We start from the raw sequence: 22638 nt of genomic DNA on the forward strand, positions 1-22638 counted from the left end.
GAAGAAAAACCAGAAGGGGTTGATGATAAAGAATGGAAGACCATCAACCGATTGGCATGTGGTACAATTCGATCATGTCTTTCCAGAGAGCAGAAGTATACATTCAGTAAAGAGACTTCTGCAAGTAAATTGTGGAAAGCATTGGAGGAGAAATTTCTGAAGAAGAACAGTCAAAATAAGTTACATATGAAGAAAAGACTGTTTCGTTTCAGTTATGTTCCTGGTACCACGATGAACGAGCACATTACCAATTTTAATCAGCTGGTGGCTGATTTGTTGAATTTGGATGTGACTTTTGAAGACGAAGACTTGGCGTTAATGTTGTTGGGATCGCTTCCTGAGGAGTTTGAGTACCTTGAAACTACCCTACTTCATGGAAAATCGGAAGTAACTTTCAATGAAGTAACTGCTGCATTGTATAGCTATGAACTACGCCGAAAGGATAAGTTGAAAGGTTCAGGTGAAGCAGCAGTGGAAGCATTGGTAACAAGAGGTCGTCAGCAAAGTCAGTCTAAGGGGAAGAGAAGAAAGTCCAAAGGTCGAGCTGTTGCCAAAGATGAATGTTCTTTTTGCAAAGAAAAAGGACATTGGAAGAAAGATTGTCCAAAATTGAAGAAAAAAGGGAAGACTCCGCAAGATGCAAATGTTGCAGAATGCAATAGTGAAGCAGAGTCAGACTTTTCTCTTAGTATGACATCTTCAACATTATATGCAGATGAGTGGATCATGGATTCTGGTTGTTCCTATCATATGTGTCCCATTCGGGAATGGTTCTTTGAATTTCAAAAACTAGATGAAGGGGTTGTTTACATGGGTAATGATAACACATGTAAAATAGCCGGGATAGGTTCAATTAAACTGAGGAGTCATGATGGATCTACTAGAATTTTGCGGGATGTACGATATGTCCCAAAGTTGAAGAAGAATCTCATCTCTTTGGGGTCGTTAGAATCTAAAGGCCTAGTTGTGACAATACGAGATGGAGTTCTTAAAGCAACTTCAGGAGCATTGGTGATGTTGAAAGGCATAAGAAAGAACAATCTGTATTACTACCAAGGTAGTACAGTGGTCGGGACAACAGCAGCAGCAATTACGAGTACCAAGAAGGACGCTGAGGCAACACAGCTGTGGCATATGCGTTTGGGCCATGCTGGTGAAAAATCCTTGCAAACTCTAGCCAAGCAAGGATTATTGAAAGGTACAAAGACTTGCAAACTTGAATTTTGCGAGCATTGTGTTCTGGGAAAACAACGAAGGGTGAAATTTGGCACTGGGATTCACAATACTAAAAGTATTCTGGATTATGTGCATTCTGATGTATGGGGACCGTCCAAGACTCCATCACTTGGAGGAAGACGTTATTTTGTCACCTTTATTGATGATTTTTCCAGACGAGTTTGGGTGTTTCCTATGAAGAACAAAGATGAGGTGCTTGAAGTTTTCCTTAAGTGGAAAACTAAAGTTGAAAATCAGACAGGAAGGAAGATTAAGGTTCTCCGATCAGACAACGGTGGAGAATATAAAAGCGATCCTTTCCTGAAGATATGCCAAGATTGTGGCATAGTAAGGCACTTCACCGTAGGTGGAACACCGCAACAGAATGGGGTGGCAGAGCGTATGAATCGAACGCTTGTGGAGAAAGTTCGATGTATGTTATCTAATGCTGGATTAGATAGAAAGTTTTGGGCTGAGGCTGTGATGTACGCTCAACATCTCATCAATCATTTGCCATCATCTGCTATAAATGGCAAGACTCCTTTGGAGAAATGGTATGGAAAACCTGCTACTGATTATGACACCTTGCGCATTTTTGGTTCTATTGCATATTATCATGTGAAAGAATCAAAGTTAGATCCAAGAGCAAAGAAGGCTCTATTCATGGGCTTCAATGCTGGTGTTAAGGGATATCGTTTGTGGTGTCTAGAGGCAAAGAAGACGATAATCAGTAGGGATGTTACCTTTCATGAATCTGCCATGTTGAATAAGGTAAATCCAGAAGGAGTGAGTAGTACTTCGCAGCAGGTGGAGTGTACTCCGCAGCAGGTGGAGTTTGAGCAGAGTGTGGTAATTCCAGCAGAAGGTACCACTAGTGATTCTTCATTGGCAGATGCAGAGTCAGATGAGGAAGAGGTTTCTACCCAAGAACCTCAACAGCAATCAGAGCCAATTGCAGTCAGAAGGCAGAGACGAGAAATTCAGAAACCAGCTCGTTTCACTGACATGGTAGCTTATGCACTTCCAGTTGTTGATAATATTCCATCCACTTACACCGAAGCCATTCAGAGTTTAGAGAATAATAGATGGTTAGGTGCAATGGAAGAGGAAATGCAATCTCTAGAGAAAAACAAGACGTGGAAGCTGGCACAACTACCAAAAGGGAAGAAGGCGATTGGTTGCAAATTTGAAGACACTATTGAAGTTAGTGTTATGAGAAGATGTTCGAAGATGTGGAATATCGCCAAGGTGGAGATTTGTTGAATATTGGCAATATCCCACATTAGGAAAAGATAGAAAGGGAGGGGGTTTGGTTTGTTATATATAGAACCCCTCCCCCTTTGGTTGTATCATCCCAAAATCTTCTCCTTTGTAATATTTCTAGAGGAAATATTAATTTGGTAGTGTCCGAGGACGTAAGCTAAATTGGCCGAACCTCGTTAAAACTCTGGTATTTTATTTCTTATTTGTTTGCTTTTATTTAATAGCTTTATGTTGGTTATATTTATTTAGTTATTATTGCTATAAATATCTAAGTGAGTTCTGTCTAGTTGTTGGGTTTTAAGCGGGACCATTGTGACCCCTCCAATTTAACTGGGAATTTTCTTAGTATAATTGTTGGCATAATAATTATCTAAATATTTCTGATAATATTGTTATTAATATTATCGTCGCTTCCGCAACAATGTTTACTGAAATTGTTGCGAATTGTCCTCGCTGGTGTTTACTAGAACCGGAGCACTGTTGTTGCTGGTGTTGGTTCTATCGTTCAGTGGCATCCGCCGGAGAAGGGTTGGCTTAAAATTAATACAGATGAAGCTGTCAACGTTCTTCTGTTGGAGGTGCGTGTTCAAGGTTCCACTAGGGACTGGTATTTTGGTTTTGCAACGACATTAGGGGCATTCTCGATTTTTCAGACGGAGGCGAGGGCTTTGTCCGAAGGTCTCCGACTCGCTTAGGAGCACAGCTATCATTGTGTCGAGCTGTCAAGCGATAACAGGGTCCACATCGAGTCCATTACTGCAGGTTGTGTTGCGATAACCTCGTGGAGCTGCGGTTTTTATCTCAACTCCTTCGTCGGAACTGGTCGGTTAGGCTGCGTCATGTTTGTCTTACTGCTAACTGTGCTGCCGATCATATGGCTAAACTTGCAGGCACTGTTGAACAAATGCGGGTGTTTGTTCAACCGCCTAATTCGATCTTGAATATTCTTGCGCAGGATATTTCTGATTTATATGCTGGTGCATGTTAGTTTATATGTAACCAGTTCGGTCTACCGAAAAAAAAAATGTCAAATGAAACCATCCGAATTTTTTAAACTACAATAACATATTATTTAATTACGATTTTTTTATAAAACAATATTTTTAACTTACTGCAAAATGATTATTGTACTCATTTTTTCTAATATATAATTTACACAATGATGTATTCCTAGGAGTTTCACAGCTCATAATCATAGATTTAATATTTTATGTTTATATTTTTTATCAGGTTTTTTTTAATTAAATTTTGTTTTTAATTTCTTAAAAATAGTTAAATCGTTTTTTAATGAAATAATAATTAAAAATGTTAATCTTTTGCATTATTTACGTGACTGCTCGGATGACAGTTTATATATACATTATTTATTTTATATGTCACATAAATAAATAATTCAAAAATTATAAAAATATAATTAATCAAAATTAAAATTTTCATAAATTAAAAAAAATAACATAGAGTACTTGTGAATTATCATGTAATTTATCCAGTTTAAAAATTTTAGTTAGTATTAAAAAAATTACTTCGACTATTTGTTAAAAAGTTAATGGATAAATTTAATTATTTTTAAAAAGTTAATGACGAAATTTAATTCGAAAAAATAAAGTTTAAACTAACAAAAAAAATGTAAATGTTATGAATTAAATTTAATGTCATGTTTTTATTGGGATGAACAATTTTGAGATGCTAACTAAAATGTGCAAAGCACGATGAAATGATAATTTTTTGAATGAGAAAAAAAGGAAAGTTAGGTAAAAATGTCAAAATAAAAAAAAAATAGAAAATTAAGGTAATAGTCTGATTTTAAAGAAAGAAACAAAAAATGCATATTAAAAAAGTAATTTTTAAAAAACACTTTTTACAAAATGTTATTTTTCAATGTATTGATTTTTTTGGTTAGATTGTTAAGAGTGAGTGGTTTTATTTTTAAGATTCAGATTTTTTTTCTACTCATATTTGTATTTTTATTTAATGTTGTTTTATTTTTTATTTTTTAATTAATAGATATACTATTTTAAAGTTTTTTAATTAATAATTTTTTTATTTATATAAATGAAATAATAATTATATAATAAAAATATATTTTATATATATCGTTATGTTAGTAACCTTTTTAATTAATAATTTTTTTATTTATATATATTTTAACATAATGATATATAAAAAATATATTTTTGTTGTATAATTACTTATTTATCATTATAAATAAAATAATTATTAATTAAAAATATAAATTAAAAATTTTAAATATATTTATTAATTAAAAAATTAGAAATAAAATAATATTAAATAAAAAATACAAATACTGAGTATAAGAAAAACCGAACAATATTATTAACAGTTCAACTGACAAAAAAAAAACTAATGTATTAAAAAGAACACGTTTTTTTGAAAAACGCCATTCTGCCTTGGGAAATTCGGACGTAAATTTTTTTTAATTTCAGCATTTTTTCCTAATTTAAGAAAAACCCTAAAACTTGAATCGTTCATATTCTCGACACTTGAATTTCCACTCTGTTTGAAGAATGAAAAAAATAAGCTATATACACTGAAAAAGCTGCTCATTGTAACAACCGCCAATCTCTACGGCGATCGTCACCTTTCTCTCTTCAATCATAGGTATTTTTTTATATCTATTCTTTCTTACGAATATTCATTGTTACCCCTTGATTTTTAGGGTTCACTCTGCCAATTTCTTTAGGAACTTGTCACTTAGAGATGTTTTTAGCAAAAAATGTTGTTGTTGTTGAGGTAAAATTAGCTATTTGGGGTAATTGGGTAGTGTAATTGTGAACAGTTCTTGAGTTAATTCCTTGCTGCTTTTGGATCCATTAAATTCGGATTTTTTAGGGTTTTTTTTTACCCCAATCTCAAACTTGGTGCTCTTAATTCAAATTTTTAAGAAAATATTGAGGAAAATGTTCACAAAAAACTGAAGCAGTTTATTTCCTATCAAATTTGAAAGTGAACAACTAAAGAGGATTAATTGTGGTGTTAATGTTTTCCATCAATTGTACATAATTTTGATTGTTATAATAAAAAATATAGCTCTTGATGTTTATATATTATAAATGTTCACAAAGTACATAAATGTTGTGACCTAAATTTGTTAATCAAATACTAAATTGATAGAATGCGTTAACTTTGAAGAAAAATTAATTGCTCATTGTTGAAATTGATAGGGACTAAATTGTTTTGAGTTTTTTGAGGGACCAATTTGCTCAATATCGAAATTGAAAGGTACTAGAGACGTCTTTTTACTTCTTTTCTCAATATACAAAGATGAGTACATTTTAAGTTTTAACTTAAATATGAAAAATGCCTATATCATTTTCACGTAAGTTCTATTCTGTATCTTTCCTTGTTCATTTTTCAGTTTATAATGTTTATGTTTTTATTCCTGTAAAGACAAATACTTCTTTGTTTTTGCTACTTTAGGGTGAAATTATTTTTCAGGAGTGGTAAAAAAGGTACATTTTTGTGTATTTCTTTTGTCCGATTGAAATTTGATTTGTGTATATTCAAACCTTTAAGGTCTTACTCGAGTTTTCTTATAGTTGAAGTTCAGGGACGACAAGCCAAATATGCGAACGGCTTCTCAACATCATCTGATGTATTACTTTTCGAGCAGGTCTGTGATCGACTCAAAATGAAATTACAGCTGATGCTTTATCTGTGAGATTTAATATCTTTAACCCTATTGTAGAAGAGGCTCTTGCAAATTCCATCAGGCGATTAAACCCGGAGTTCGGAATTCGAGTCAAATTAGCTTCACCGGAAGAGGTCAGAATCTTCAATTTCCAGCACCAATCCGCAAAACCAGATTGTTTGTGATTTCAAACACGGATGATGGCTATGCATGTGTCCCTTTGCTAGAAGAAGAGTGCAATACGAACAATGCGCCCACTTCGGAACCAGAGACAATCTTTAGCAAATGGTCTCCTCCAAGTTTCTTATGGAGAGGATTGTCCGTTCTTGTCCTCGCGGGGCAGGTTATTATTCGGATTTTAAAGGGTAAAGTCCACTGGGGGAATACTCTCGAACAACTGGAGAGAGTTGGACCGAAATCAGTCGGGGTTTGTCTTCTAACCTCGGCATTTGTCGGCATGGCCTTCACCATTCAGTTCGTTAGAGAATTTACTCGATTGGGTTTGAACCGATCAATTGGCGGGGTATTAGCCTTAGCATTCTCGAGGGAGTTAAGTCCTGTGGTTACATCGATTGTGATTGCTGGACGAATTGGAAGTGCATTTGCTGCAGAATTAGGAACGATGCAGGTTTCAGAGCAGACCGACACTCTAAGAGTTCTTGGATCGAACCCCATTGATTATTTAGTCACACCTCGAGTTATCGCTTCCTCTTTAGCTTTACCATTTTTGACTCTGATGTGTTTCACGATCGGGATGGCATCAAGTGCCCTTCTGGCCGATAGTGTTTACGGGATCAGCATTAATATCATCTTAGATTCAGCACAAAGGGTTTTACAATCATGGGATATAATTAGTGCAATGATTAAATCTCAGGTTTTCGGTATGATTATATCGATTGTGAGCTGTGCTTGGGGAGCCACCACAATTGGAGGAGCCAAAGGAGTTGGTGAGTCGACTACTTCCGCTGTGGTTATCTCACTAGTTGGTATTTTCATGGCGGATTTCGCACTCTCGTATTGCTTCTTCCCAGGGGCCGGAGATTCTTGGAAGAATTGTGTATAAAGTTGTTCAAGTTTTGGCTAGTTTGTGCTTCGACCATAAAGAAATAAGAGCTTGTTACTGGGTTCAATTCGGATAAAACTCAAATCATAAGCGGAGATATTTTTGTGAAGCTTTTTTGTTCTTTTTTTTGGCTAGTTTATGATTAATATAAGTATTGGATTCTTGGTATATGTATTTATAGGTATTTATGGGTCGGGTCGAATTTGAGTCGGGCTTAAAGATAATATTGACATATTATATTTGCTTTGCTCGACTTAAAATATGAGTATAAAATTTTGTTTAAATCTATTCATATTGTAAATAGGTAATTTAAATTCATTTTAAGTCTACTCATGTTATTTTAATTTGTTATGAATATATTTATATTATTTTTAATTTAATATTATATAATTTTATGTATTTTTTATTTATTAAAATTTTACATATAGACAATTTAATATTTTTTAATATATTACGTTATAGTGGCAAGTATCCTATAAAGATATAATAAAATATTTTTAAAAAATGTTTAAAAAAAAGATAGAGAAATTTTTTAAAATTACTTATGGAATAAAAAAAAGTATACATATGTCAAATAATAGCCTTTTATTATTATATATTATAAATTATATAATATGTAAAAATAATATTGTATTATTTATTATAAACTTAGAAAAATGAACTGAGTTGGGATTAGATTATGAATATTTAAGTTTGAGTATAACTCACATTTTAAATAAATTCAATTTTTTTGTCCAAACTTATATTTTAAGCATAATATTTATTTAAATCCTCTTAACTTTTAAATTTGAGAGGACGGCTTAATATTTAAATAAGTTTACTTTACAAATTCAAATTCTAGAAATAATGCTAAATTAACAACTACAAACCTCTAAAATAATTAAACTTCACAATAAAATCAAAAAGAAAAAAGAAAAAGTATTGTTGAAAACATTCAATTAAAATTCGAGAACAGTTAGATTCTATCACTATTGAGTTTTGACATTTTAAAACACTTTTTTTTTCATAATGTTTTTTAATAAAAATATTCTGTTTCAAATTAAATTGTTGAAAAATGCTTTTCAACTTTAACAATAATATTAAACTAACCCTAAATAAAGTTTAAGAATGGGAATAAAGCTTATTTTATATCAAATATAAAGTTTAAAAAAAAAAAACATGCTTGAGAACCAAATTCAAAATTTTGATCCAATTTTGATTTGAGAGTAATTAGAGTAATTTATTTAGTGGAATATACATTTTTCTATACATTTGCAAATTCATAATTATTGTAATCGAGTTTAATTTTATTTTCTATACATGTTTCACTGATTTAACTCAAATAATACACTCCATGAAAATAATACACAAATGATAAAGCAGAAAACTGGTCCAATGAACCTTCAAGTGTCATCAATCGATCATGCTTTTATTTTGTTTATTAATTTTTTTTTAAAAAAAACAACTTTATAGCATTGAAGGAGTTAAGATAAAGCAACAGATTAAAAAAATTGTAAAAAAAAAATCACTTATTTTTTAATAGAAAACCATTTTTTAGTTTATATATAAATAAATAAAAATCATAATGCCCAAGTGATTTAGATCCATAAAATATGGTGGTAAGCCATGTAACTTGACTTTACCGAAGAGTAAAACTTTAAAAACAATTTAAGTATTTTTATTAGTTTCAATACTGTATTAGTATTGAATTTACTACGCATGTTGATATTATTCTTCACGTTTTATAATCATATATATATATTTAATCTAAATAGTAAAAATATAAATTCCAAATTCCTAAGTTAAAATAGGGGATGGTCAGCCATGTAACTTAATTTGAAAGGTAGAGTAGATTTTCTCCCTCTAAATTAATTTAAAATATTTTAACGAAAATATTTTATTAATTTTACAAATTTACAAAATACGAATAATTAAATACTGGATTTATTTTGATATTTAGAAATCAAAAATATATTTTATTAATTTTGATACTATACCAGCAATAAATTGTGACCATTTATCTTGCATTTATATTATTTTCATACGCCATAATTATGGTTAATGTATTATTTATTTATATAAATTGGGACGTTACCTTTTAAAAATATAAATTGGCAGGTTTACCATTGCGTTAACTAATAAGGTTTTGGTTGAATTTCAAAGTTGAGGTCTTAAGATCTTTGAAATTTTATATTTGAGTCCTCTTATATAATAGCAGTTGAGTTAATTATTTAATTCAATTTATTTCTGTTTAAGTTGGTCTTTCAAAAAAGGTAGTTTAAATATGTTAGCTCGGTTGGTAGCAGTATTTTGAGATTATATCAAATAATCATCTAAATTATTTTTAAAAAAAATATTATTTTGTATTGTATTTTATAATTTTTTTATAAAATTAATATTTTTATAGGTTAATTATTAAATTAATTTTTTTAATGTTGAAATTATTGATATTCTAGTTTTTCTAATACTATACTTATCTTTACTTTACTTTAAACAATAAATGTAAGTTAAGTAAATATTGGGGAATAAAATCTGTGTAATATTTGATTATCTTTAATTACCTTGGTTGAATCATTCTATATATTTTATTTTAATAAATAGATGGCATGGACTTAGGGACTAAATTTTTGATAAACTCAGGGGGTGTTATAAAAAATACACGGAAATGGAAACCTATTAAACGTAATTAACTTCGGAAAATGTAATAAAAGGAAACGTGTGATTTGCATGTTTAGAACTTTCCATAAAAGGAACAAACTTTACCTTGAATATTCCTCTGCACTTTAATGGCTTCTTCTCTGTACCTAATAATAACGACATCAGACATATCACTACGTATCAGTTTCTTTTTTGTCTTTCTTTTTTCTCAAACCCATTTCTCTCATATGATTTTCCCATTTTCCGCCGCCGCCGCTAGACTTTTCTTGTCTTATTTTCCTCTGTAATTTCTTTCTCACCTTCCACTTTTCTCGTTTCACAATTTCGTCTAACACATGGAGAAGCTGATCGTCGATGGCAGCCATTGCCATAATCAACTCTGGTTTATTATTCGTGCTTCCTTTGTTTTTTTCGTTGTATTGCTTTGCTTGGATTATTCGGTTCTCTCCGGTGTTAAAAATGGAGGCTTTCCCTTAGTTTCCCAAAGCCTTTCTGGTTCTCAGAAAACCCACAAAGCTACCCAGCTTGCCGCCAATGATGAAATTTCAGTCCCAAATCCAATTTCCAATGATGCCCATCGGGATTTTCCTTTCCGGGAAAATAATTATAATGTTACTTTAGCTAATGTAACTGATCCATGTTCAGGTAAATACATATATGTTCATCGTCTTCCAACAAGGTTTAACAATGGCGTCCTCAAGGATTGTCGGAACCTTATCAAATGGTTCAATATGTGTCCTTCGTTAATGAATTCAGGGTTTGGTCCTAAAGTTGAAAAACCCCGAGGTGTTTTGTCGAGAAAAAACTGGTTCGAAACGAACCAGTTTATGTTAGAACTCATTTTCCATCAAAGGATTAAGCAATACAAGTGCTTAACCAATGATTCATCAATGGCATCAGCTGTTTATGTACCCTTTTATGCTGGCCTAGATGTTGGTCGTTACCTATGGGGCTACAACACATCGATGCGAGACTCGGCGGCTTACGGTGTCGCTGATTGGCTTCGGAAACAACACGAATGGAACCGGATGTTCGGTCAAGATCATTTCTTCGTCGCGGGGAGGATCGCTTGGGATTTCCGAAGACAGACCGATAACGAATCCGAATGGGGTAGTAAGCTAATGAACTTGCCTGAATTTATGAACATTACAATGTTGTCTATTGAATCAAGTTCATGGAGCAATGAATTCGCTATACCGTATCCGACTTACTTCCATCCGTTGAGAGATATCAATGTTGTCCATTGGCAAAAAGGGACCCGAACTGGAAAAAGGCGGTACCTGTTCTGTTTCGCCGGTGCACCACGTCCTACTATGAAGGGCTCGATCAGGGGTGAGATCATCAACCAATGTTTATCGGCCCCGAATCGTACATGCAAGTTTCTCGATTGTAAGGCCGAGGGAAACAAATGTGACACACCAGTTGAAGTGATCAAAGTGTTTAGAGACTGCAAGTTTTGCTTACAACCTCCAGGGGATTCGTACACTCGGCGTTCGACTTTCGATTCGATTATTTCGGGCTGTATTCCGGTTTTCTTCCATCCGTATTCGGCTTACGCCCAATACATATGGTACTTCCCTAAGAATTATACTAAATATTCGGTCTATATTCCCCATAACGACATCAAAAACGGCAATGTGAGCATCAATCGGGTGCTTTCGAGATTCTCAGAACATCGAATATCGGAAATGAGAAAAGAGGTTGTGAAATTGATCCCTAAGGTGATATATGCAAACCCCAAATCAAGATTTGAGAGATTTGAGGATGCCATTGACATTGCATTGAAAAAAGCTACTGAAAGAGTGAACAAAGTTGGGGAAGTTATGAAAGAAGGCAAAGATCCCAGTGTTGAATTTGCTGCTGGGAATCAATGGAAGATGAAATTAGATGGGATTATGGGAGATCAGGCATTGGAGACATTGTTTTAAAGAACAAAAAACAACATGTGAAAAAAAAAGAGAGATTTTATACAAAACTCAATCCCATGTTTTTTATGATATCTCTCCATTGTTTGTTTTATTCTTTCTTTGATTGAAACTTATGTGTTTGGATAAAATGGATTTGGTTGATCATCTGTTTATTCTTATTGTAATTCCGGGGGTGTATGTGAAAAATATATTTGCTATGGTTTTATTGATTATATTGGAACGTGAGTATCAAATACACTCACGTGTCTAATCAATTAAATTTATGAAGATTCAGACTTCTCTAAAAAAAATCTCTTTCACTGAATTATATATTAAAATCATATGAGAGGATATGATGGGATCTTCTATCTAATTAAGTGAATTTTTTATTACATTTAGTTATCTAAAACAAATATTAAGTAAGGCTAAAAATTAATAAATATACATTTGTTGTTGAGTATAAGAAAATTAAATATTGTTCTGGTAAAAAAGTATAAGAAAATGTGAGTTCAAATAAGTTAAAAAACATTTGTTGTTGAGAGGGGTTATAATGGGTATTTAAAGAAAAACAAAGATTCCGAGCAACATAGTTAGCTTATAATCCTATGCTCCATGGCTAACCCGCAAGTAGGAACTATTTCTTCCTCAACATCTCTAGCCCACAAAGACCATTGCAATTGCACTGCAGTTATTGGATGAACTGCATGAGCTCTTCTGATTCTTGAACCAGATGCCTCAGATAGACATATATACTTTATTTTACCTTCCTCAACTGATTTCTTCAATTCTCCAAGTTAAAAAAATTTCCCATTTTTAGCATATACCGTAAAGGTAATCTGTCGATAAAGTATTGGACTCTTAGTTTGACTCGATTCAAGTAAAGAAAAAACGAGGAAAAGGATAGATCAGAAAGCAACTTACCGTGATTTCAATAGCGACCTTGGTGTCAACCCGATGCTGATGATAAAGATCAATCCAGTCCAAACCAAGTCGTTTCAAGCTAGCTTCACATGCTGCTCTTAAATAAGCAGGGCCACCCCCGATTCCCTTTTACCATCAACAAAACAAGCACCAAATTTAGTAGCCAATTTTCCTAGAAGGATTTCATTAGTATGTGAACCATAAACATCTGACGTGTCAAGGAAAGTGACTCCACTGTTGATGGCATGGTGGATAAGGTTGATCATTTCTGGTTCAGATTTAGGTGGACCATAGAAGGCTGACATGCTCATGCAACCCAGACCTTCAGCTGACGATTCAAGGCCTTGGGTTCCTAGCTTTATTCTCCTCACCTTTGCTTCCATTTCTTCTTCTTTAAACAGTATCTTCAACAGGTTCAGCAATGGAGTTTTTTTTGCAGGTCACTGTATCTTTTTTCTAGCTTATACAGCAGAAGAAAGCAGCAGCCATGGTGTTGAAGTGACTCATTGAGTTGTGGGCTAATAACCCCACTTCCAGCCAACTTTATTCAATACCGTGAATCATTTCATATCTTTATTTCTTGCTTTCTATAATCAGACAAAACATGTTATTTCAAGTAATGTAAGGAATAAAAAAAGATCGGATAGGATGACAAACCAATCAGTTACCATTCTTTTTATCAATTAGGCCAGTTCGAGTAATGATTGGTAACCAGATTGAATAAACTATCAAATCTCAATTTAATCAATCCAATCTGTCAGTCCAATCTATTTTAGATAAAAGTTATAAAAGGGCAAAATTTAGATAAAAGTTATTCAATAAATCAACTTTATTACTTATATATCATATTATATTTATAATTCACTCAAGCGTACTTTAGTTTACGTTTTAAATTTAATCAAATTTTTTAACAAGGTTTAAATTAAGATTTTTAAACATGATTTAACGGAAAAATATTGAAATAATATAAAAGTTCTTTTAAATTAGTTTAATACCATTGTCCATAGTCCTCTTGCAACCACTTTCATCTTATGTTACTCGGACTTAAAATAACTACTATATATAGGTATATGTCTAACACAAATACAATCTACTTTTTCCTATGTTTTTCTTTATATATATAAATATATATATTTGTAATGATCATACTGGTACATATGCTGGAATATGTGTTAGACTAATATGTCAAATACGAAGGAAAATAAAGAGTTCATATCTTGTGCCAGAAACTTTGGCTTTCATTATCCCTGGAATACACAATCTCAACGTGACAAACTTAGATAAACTGCTACAAACTTTGTAGTTTAACATCACACCAGAGAAACAGTTGATACTTTTGACAGAAACTTATTCTCTGAGAGCAACATAGAGACTCGATCTTGGTGGCTTCAAAACACATATCCAGGGCGTTACATTAAGTTTAAGACCATACCTCATCATGAAGACTGCATCAAATGAGGCAGTTGCATGAAGTATTCATTCAGTGTTTCCATGAAGATAATGGAGGAGTTTCAGATTCATCGTGAGTAACAAGGACACCACCATATCTGTCTCCTTTCACAGAATCTGCTTTAGCAATGGATTCAAGCTCACACATTTCTTCAGGTGTTAGTTTTATGGACAAAGCTCCAACATTCTGGTTGAAGTTCTCAACTTTGGTGGTTCCAGGAATGGGGCAAACATCATCTCCTTGGTTATGGACCCAAGCCAATGCAAGCTGTGATGGGGTGCACCCTTTCTTTGCTGCTATTTCATTAACTCGATCATAAAGGCGTTGGTTATGCTCCATATTTCAGGCTGGAACCTTGGTAGATTCTATTGGAACCCACCCATTTGAAAAGTCAAAAAGGGTGGGCACCAAAAGTAGAAAGTAAAATTGGTTGGCAAGTTGGGTTAAAAGTTGGCATGGAATAATTGCAATTTTGGTCCCTAATTGTATAGGGACATTGCAAGTTGATCCTTGAACCTCAACTATAAATAGGCCTAACCATTTCTTACTTTCTTCATCCCACACTTGCCATTCTCTACTTAAGGCAATTGTTCTCTCTCCCTATTTGTAAACTTTCACTTGTATTTTTGGAGTGAAATATATTTGGTAGTGCCTGAGGACGTAGGCAAAATTTGCTGAACCTCGTTAAAATTCTAGTGTTCTTTATTTTTGTTCTGCATATTTTGCAAGTGTCATTGTAGTGATTTATTGTGCTATTAAATTACGATAGAGGGATATTCTGGCTAGGAAAGATCTGGTATGTAAGCGATCCTCGTGATCCACCTCTCTTTCCTGGGAATTGAACTTAGTGTGATTTTTCAGTACAATAATTTTACTCTTTCACACGCTTCCGCGCAACAATTGGTACCAGAGCCAGGTTCGTACTTGGGGAATACGACCGTTTACGGTACTATTTACGTATACGGCACTATTCACGTATACGGTACTATTCACGTATACGGCACTATTCACGTATACGGTACTGTTCACGTATACAGTAGTTGGGATTGAGGAGAAAAATGGCAGCAGCATCGTCATCAGCAAGGACTACTGTGACAAATGCAAAATTTGAAGTAGAGAAATTTGACGGTACCAATAATTTTGGTATGTGGCAGTGTGAGATCCTGGATGTCTTATGTCAGCAAGAGCTGGATATAGCCCTTGAAGAAAAACCTGACAAGATGGATGACAAGGAGTGGGCCAAGATCAATAGACAGGCGTGTGGTACAATCCGCCTATGTTTGGCCAAAGAGCAGAAGTACTCCGTCATGAGGGAGACATCAGCGAAGAAGCTGTGGGATACATTGGAAGAAAAGTTTCTAACGAAAAGTCTTGAAAATAGGCTTTATATGAAAAAGAAACTTTTTCGGTTCACTTATGCACCCGGTATGTCGATGAATGACCATGTGAACTCATTCAATAAAATTTTAGCAGACTTGCTAAATTTGGATGAGAAATTTGAAGATGAAGACAATGCATTATTGTTGTTGAATTCCCTTCCTGATGAATATGATCATCTTACCACCACATTGCTTCATGGGAAAGATTCAATCACATTTGATGCAGTCTGTAGTGCGTTGTATAGATCTGAGACTCGAAAGAAAGATAAAAGAGATCACAGAGATACAACTGCAGAAGTCTTAACAGTAAGAGGTCGTTCACACAGCAGCAAACCTGGTAGAAGGGGTAAGTCCAAAGGGAGACCCGCCAAAGATGAATGTGCCTTTTGTCGTGAGAAAGGGCATTGGAAAAAGAATTGTCCTAAGTTACAAAAGGGCAAGTCTATTTCTAATGCATGTGTAGCGGAGCATGATGAGGAGTCAGACTTTAGCTTGGTTGGCATGGCAATGGCATGTCAAACGGATGAGTGGATATTGGATTCGGGATGTACTTACCATATGTGTCCTAATAAGGACTGATTTTCTAGTCTTGAAGAACTAGAAGGTGGAGTTGTTTTTATGGGCAATGATAGTGCCTGTAAGACAATGGGTGTAGGTACAATCAAATTGAAGAACCATGACGGCTCAATCCAAGTTCTGACAGATGTTCGCTATGTACCCAGCTTGAAGAAAAATCTCATCTCATTAGGGGCCCTAGAATCTAAAGGGCTCACAATCACTTTGAGAGATGGATTACTAAAGGTAGTAGCTGGGGTATTGACGGTGATGAAAGGCACTAGAAGAAATAACTTGTACTATTTAAATGGAAGTACAGTTATTGGATCAACATCAACAGCTTCTGCGAAAGATGCAGATTCAGAGGCTACCAGGTTATGGCATAGGCGATTGGGACATGCTGGTGAAAAAGCTTTGCAGACTTTGGCGAAGTAAGGCTTGTTGAAAGGTGCAAATTCTTGCAAATTGGAATTCTGTGAACATTGTGTTCTGGGCAAGCAGACGAGGGTAAAATTTGGTTCAGCAATTCACAATACGAAAGGAATTCTGGACTATGTTCACAGTGATGTGTGGGGACCTACCAAAGTGGCTTCTTTGGGAGGTATGCACTATTTTGTCACTTTTCTTGATGATTATTCAAGAAAAGTATGGGTGTATCTAATGAAAACAAAAAATGAAGTTTTGGATGCATTTCTGAAGTGGAAGAAGATGGTGGAGACTCAGACAGGTCGAAAGGTCAAACGACTTCGATCAGATAATGGTACTGAGTACAAAAATGATCCATTTCTACAAGTATGTCAAGATGAGGGCATTGTGCGACACTTCACTGTTCGAGATACACCACAGCAGAATGGGGTGGCAGAACGCATGAATCGGACTATACTGGAGAAAGTTCGATGTATGTTGTCCAATGCTGGATTGGGCAAGGAATTTTGGGCTGAGGCAGTTACATATGCGTGCCATCTAATTAACCGATTGCCATCAGCTGCAATAAATGGAAAAACTCCTATGGAGATGTGGACTGGTAAACCTGCTACTGATTATGATTCTTTACATGTTTTTGGTTCCACTGCATATTATCATGTAAAAGAATCTAAGTTAGACCCAAGAGCAAAGAAAGCATTATTCATGGGTATAACTGGTGGTGTAAAAGGATACCGTCTCTGGTGTCCTGATACAAGGAAGATTGTTTTCAGTAGAGATGTAACTTTTGATGAATCAACCATGATGAAGAACGAGGATTCACAAAAGGATGACAAAACCAGTAGTACTTTGCAGCAGGTGGAGTTTGAAAAGGTTAATGATGATCCAGCTAATATTGAAAGAATAAATGATGAAGAAGTTTCGACCCAAGAACTTCTACAGCAACAAGATTCAATTGCATATAGGAGGCCAAGAAGAGAGATTCGTAAGCCTGCTCGCTTTGGCGATATGGTGGCCTATGCACTTCCAATTGCAGATGATGATGTTCCTTCCACTTACACAGAAGCAATAAGTAACTCTGATGGTGTAAAGTGGAAGCAAGCTATGAATGAAGAAATGCAGTCTCTTCATAAAAATAGGACTTGGGAGTTGGTGAGACTGCCCAAAGGAAAGAAGGCAATTGGATGCAAATGGGTATATGCAAAGAAGGAAGGATTTCCTGGTAAAAATGAAATTCGATACAAGGCTAGATTGGTAGCAAAGGGTTACGCTCAGAAAGAAGGAATAGACTACAATGAAGTGTTTTCTCCAGTTGTGAAGCATTCGTCTATTCGAATTTTGCTAGCCTTGGTTGCGCAATACGATCTTGAACTAGTTCAGCTTGATGTGAAGACAGCATTTTTACACGGTGATTTGGAAGAGGAAATCTATATGACTCAGCCTGATGGATTCAATGTTGCTGATAAAGAAAATTGGGTTTGCAAACTGACAAAGTCGCTTTATGGATTGAAACAATCTTCGAGGCAGTGGTACAAGCGATTTGATCAGTTCATGAAAGGGCAAAGGTACACAAGAAGTAAATTTGATCATTGCGTATATTTTCAGAAGCTACAAGAAGGAACTTTCATATACTTGCTCTTATATGTTGATGATATGCTAATAGCATCTAAGAGCAAAGTTGAGATTGAGAGATTGAAGACTCAACTCAATCTCGAGTTTGAGATGAAAGATCTAGGTGAAGCTAAGAAGATTCTTGGCATGGAAATATGTAGAGATAGAGCTCATGGAAGAGTTAGCTTGTCTCAGAAGCAGTATTTGAAGAAAGTACTACAGCAGTTTGGCATGAACGAGCAGACCAAACCTGTAAGTACCCCGTTGGCTTCTCATTTCAAGCTTTCTACACAACTATCTCCTTCGACGAATACAGAACGAGAATACATGTTGCAAGTTCCGTATTCTAATGCAGTGGGTAGCTTGATGTATGCAATGGTGTGTACAAGACCCGACATTTCACAGGCAGTTAGTATAGTGAGCAGGTATATGCATAATCTTGGAAAAGGACATTGGCAAGCTGTGAAATGGATTCTACGGTATATTCAGAAGACCGTGGATGTTGGATTACTGTTCAAGCAGGATAATACACTTGGTAAAGGTGTTATTGGGTACGTTGATTCTGACTATGCCGGTGATTTGGACAAGCGAAGATCAACCACCGGTTATGTGTTTACACTTGCTGGAGGACCAATAAGTTGGAAGTCTACACTACAGTCTACAGTTGCATTGTCAACCACAGAAGCCGAGTACATGGCTGTAACAGAGGCTGTAAAGGAGGCTATTTGGTTACAAGGTATGGCTAAAACCTTGGGGTTGGTTCAGGAGCATATTAACGTGTATTGTGATAGTCAAAGTGCTATTCATTTAGCAAAGAATCAAGTCTATCATGCACGTACAAAACATATCGACGTACGATTCCATTTTGTGCGGGAAATTATTGAAGAGGGGAAAATTTGTCTTCATAAGATCAAGACTGCAAATAATCCCGCAGATATGATGACCAAGGTGGTAACAGCAACCAAGTTCGAACATTGTTTGAACTTGATTAATATCCAGCAAGTTTAACAGTTGAAGAAGGCACTATCAAGTATTGTTGTCAAAGGCAGAAAGAATTGTGTGAAGATAAGATTATCCTAATCAAATCTTCAAGGTGGAGATTATTGGAACCCACCCATTTGAAAAGTCAAAAAGGGTGGGCACCAAAAGTAGAAAGTAAAATTGGTTGGCAAGTTGGGTTAAAAGTTGGCATGGAATAATTGCAATTTTGGTCCCTAATTGTATAGGGACATTGCAAGTTGATCCTTGAACCTCAACTATAAATAGGCCTAACCATTTCTTACTTTCTTCATCCCACACTTGCCATTCTCTACTTAAGGCAATTGTTCTCTCTCCCTATTTGTAAACTTTCACTTGTATTTTTGGAGTGAAATATATTTGGTAGTGCCTGAGGACGTAGGCAAAATTTGCTGAACCTCGTTAAAATTCTAGTGTTCTTTATTTTTGTTCTGCATATTTTGCAAGTGTCATTGTAGTGATTTATTGTGCTATTAAATTACGATAGAGGGATATTCTGGCTAGGAAAGATCTGGTATGTAAGCGATCCTCGTGATCCACCTCTCTTTCCTGGGAATTGAACTTAGTGTGATTTTTCAGTACAATAATTTTACTCTTTCACACGCTTCCGCGCAACAGATTCTATGGAAAAAAATTGCACATTTTCATTCAAATGATTATCATCCAAACTAAAGACACCCAAAACCAGACTATTTCATAATTCAAGTCAGCCAACTGTTTGATAACTCACGCATGTAATTATTTAGTTGTCAGAATGGACCTAATTTTGCGCAACTAAAGTCATGCTATGGATCACAAGACGGACCTTCAGTTTTGCAAAATTTGAGATAAAAGAGCTATTATCCGGATCTAGCTCGGATGTGTGTTGAATATAATATGTTATGAATGTTGGATAGAAATTCATGGTTGACACGGATATATTTGATCTTTTAACATTTTTTTTCATGTATCTAGGGGATCTATGAAAGACCATATCCTAAAATACATGTCTGACTGTGAAAATAGCTACAAACCTTCCTGAAATCATCATTGGACAAAGTTTCCACAATTTTAGGCCCAAATGAGAAGAATCCTCTTCCCAGGGGACTATAAGCTACAATCCCGATCCCAAGTTCCCTGGAAAAAATAGAAAAAGGAAACACATTAAAACAATTCCCACACTTTTTTCTTTATTTAATAAAATTTGATTAAGTCTTATGAATAAATAAACCTGCAAGTTGGAATAATGTCAGCCTCACCATCTCTGGACCACAAAGACCACTCTAACTGCACAGCAGTTATAGGATGCACCGCATGGGCCCTCCTAATCGTCGAAGCCGAAGCCTCAGATAAACCTATGTACTTCACTTTACCTTCTTCAACTAGTTTCTTAAGTTCTCCAATCTGGGTCAAAAACCATCAATATAAATAACCGTTTCAGTGTGACATTCATGAATCATGCAAACACTTAATCAACTACCATAGTATCCATATTTAAATCCATAGAAACAAGCAAAGGGATAAAAAAAACAAACCGTGACTTCAATGGGAACCTTGGTATCAATCCGATGCTGATAATAAAGATCAATACAATCAACACCAAGACGTTTCAAGCTTCCTTCACAAGCAGCCCTAACATAAGCAGGGTCACCACGTATGTCCCTTTTCCCATCGGTATAATCTATGCCAAACTTGGTAGCCAATTCAACCCTTTCTCGAACACCATCTTTCAACGCCTTCCCAAGGAGGGTTTCATTGGTATGAGGGCCATAAACATCGGAGGTATCAAGAAGGGTAATCCCAGAATCAATAGCATGATGTATGAGCTTAATCATGTCGGATTCAGGCTTTGGTGGACCATAGAAAGCTGACATCCCCATGCAACCAAGGCCTTGAGCCGAGACTTCCAGACCCTGTGAACCCAACTTGGCCCTCCCAACTTTTGCAGTCGCCATTTTTGATGCTTCACTGAATCTGCTGCAAGTTTCTACGATTTATGGTGTTGGGAAGGTGGGTTTCAGTGGCGTTTAAATAGTGGGTGGAAAGGGGTGATGGAGAGTGGGAGAGTGAGACACGGGAAATTTTGAAAGCCATTTACGTAAGAGCCTATGCTATAGGCATTATGAGATCGAATTTCTTTTAACTTTTTCTTTTTGTGTTTTTCTATAATTTGTTAACAATAAATACTTATAAATACACTAATATTATAAATTTGAAATAATGGAATTACCAACTTTTGTATTTTAATATAATGTTAATTATTATAAAGGGAAATTATTTACTTTTATAATAAAGGTATTTTTTTATTTACAAACATAGAAAAAAAAATCTATCAATTTTTTAAAACTAATCAGGAAATAAATAAAAAATACAGCATTATTGCAGCTACTATAATGTACCTCTTTTTTTATAATTAGCCGCCGGATTAAAAAAAGTGGGGAAGGAAATGAATCCTGCAAACCGCCCTAATTAAAAAATTATATAATTACCTTTTAGTAAGCTGATTAAAATTAAAATGGATTGGATGGATTGAAATTAAATCCCGATGTTAGTTTGAAATAAAGAATTGCACCCATTGATTTTTAAATTCAATAAATCAATTGGATTGGTTGTAAAATCAATTTAACTACAAATCTGGTTTTGAAAATCTTGTTAACTTCGTCACTAATTTATATTTTGTTATGTTTTTTTATCTAAATTGTCATATTACATTATTGTTAGACTTGTTCACGACCCCGTTTTTTAAATGGGCTAGGCCTTAAATAAGTTTTTTTACCTAGGTCTGGTTAGACTTAAATTTGCAAGAAAAAAATATTAATAGTGTTTTTTCATTATTTTGCTATCATTCCACTATTATATTACTATTATTTTGTTAATATTCTTTTGATATTGTATAACTCTTATTTTATTATTATTTTAATGTATTATATTTTTAAATTTATTTTTATATATAAAAAATAATACAAAAAGTATTATTGCAGGTTAGGCTTGGGTTTTAGCATTTTTATTCGGGCCAGACTTGGACAAAATTTTAGATCCATTTTTTGAGCCGAGCCCGAGACTAATTTTTTTACTTGACCCGACTCAACCCATAGGCAATTCCAATCATTGCAAATAAAATAATGACAACTAAACAAAATTTTAACGATATTTAATCCTAAACCCTAAAAAGGCTCTAAAAATAATCTATATTAATTCATTGTTTAAAATGCTTTAAAAAAACAAAATCAAATAATTTTAGTGACAAATATCAAACCAGAAATGACTCAAGTTAAAATAATTTGAGTGTTTCATTCAATTTATTCAAACTCAACGATTTTGAAACCAAGTGATCTAGAATCAAGGTGATTTGAATTTTTTTTAAACCCAAAAAAATCCAATTTAAATTGGTCTAACCAAAATCAACTATTGTCCTAATTGATTTTCTTAGGTATGACAATAGAGCACGACAGGTATGGATGTTGTTAAATCTATTATCGCTCTATAATTGGCATGCTTTTACTCCGCTATTAGTCTCTTTTTTATAATGGGTGTATAATATTATTGAAAATCACTACTACATTTATACG

General features: G+C 34.4%; 2 protein-coding genes and 2 pseudogenes across 3 annotated transcripts; 2 read left to right on the plus strand and 2 right to left on the minus strand.

Annotated features, from left to right (window-relative positions):
* Window positions 1-4857: 4857 nt before the first annotated feature.
* LOC107942714 (protein TRIGALACTOSYLDIACYLGLYCEROL 1, chloroplastic) lies at window positions 4858-7535 on the plus strand. 2 transcript variants are annotated; one of them, XM_016876432.2, is made up of 3 exons: window positions 4858-5097; window positions 6036-6109; window positions 6185-7535. In XM_016876432.2, exons 2-3 carry the CDS (start codon window positions 6063-6065, stop codon window positions 7188-7190), a joined length of 1053 nt encoding a protein of 350 aa, XP_016731921.1. In that variant the 5' UTR covers window positions 4858-5097; window positions 6036-6062; the 3' UTR covers window positions 7191-7535. The 2 variants fall into 2 exon arrangements, with proteins under 2 accessions (XP_016731921.1, XP_040933091.1); XM_041077157.1 differs by lacking the exon at window positions 4858-5097 and adding an exon at window positions 5108-5948.
* Window positions 7536-10162: 2627 nt separating this feature from the next.
* On the plus strand, window positions 10163-11841 carry LOC107942707 (probable xyloglucan galactosyltransferase GT12). Its single transcript, XM_016876428.2, has one exon. The coding sequence runs from the start codon at window positions 10163-10165 to the stop codon at window positions 11753-11755; it is 1593 nt and encodes a 530-aa protein (XP_016731917.2). The 3' UTR covers window positions 11756-11841.
* Window positions 11842-12324: 483 nt separating this feature from the next.
* On the minus strand, window positions 12325-13523 carry LOC107942713 (IN2-2 protein-like; annotated as a pseudogene).
* Window positions 13524-14001: 478 nt separating this feature from the next.
* Window positions 14002-21063, minus strand: LOC121206290 (probable aldo-keto reductase 2; annotated as a pseudogene).
* Window positions 21064-22638: the final 1575 nt, after the last annotated feature.

This window comes from Gossypium hirsutum, chromosome A09 (assembly GCF_007990345.1).
Source record: "Gossypium hirsutum isolate 1008001.06 chromosome A09, Gossypium_hirsutum_v2.1, whole genome shotgun sequence".
NCBI lineage: Eukaryota > Viridiplantae > Streptophyta > Magnoliopsida > Malvales > Malvaceae > Gossypium > Gossypium hirsutum.

Bases quoted from the DNA above. Each gene is read 5' to 3' on its own strand.
- LOC107942707 (XM_016876428.2), top strand. From the start codon at position 10,163: ATGGAGAAGCTGATCGTCGATGGCAGCCATTGCCATAATCAACTCTGG.
- LOC107942714 (XM_016876432.2), top strand. From the start codon at position 6,063: ATGCGAACGGCTTCTCAACATCATCTGATGTATTACTTTTCGAGCAG. The intron at 6,110-6,184 runs GTCTGTGATCGA...ACCCTATTGTAG, and splicing joins ATGTATTACTTTTCGAGCAG to AAGAGGCTCTTGCAAATTCC.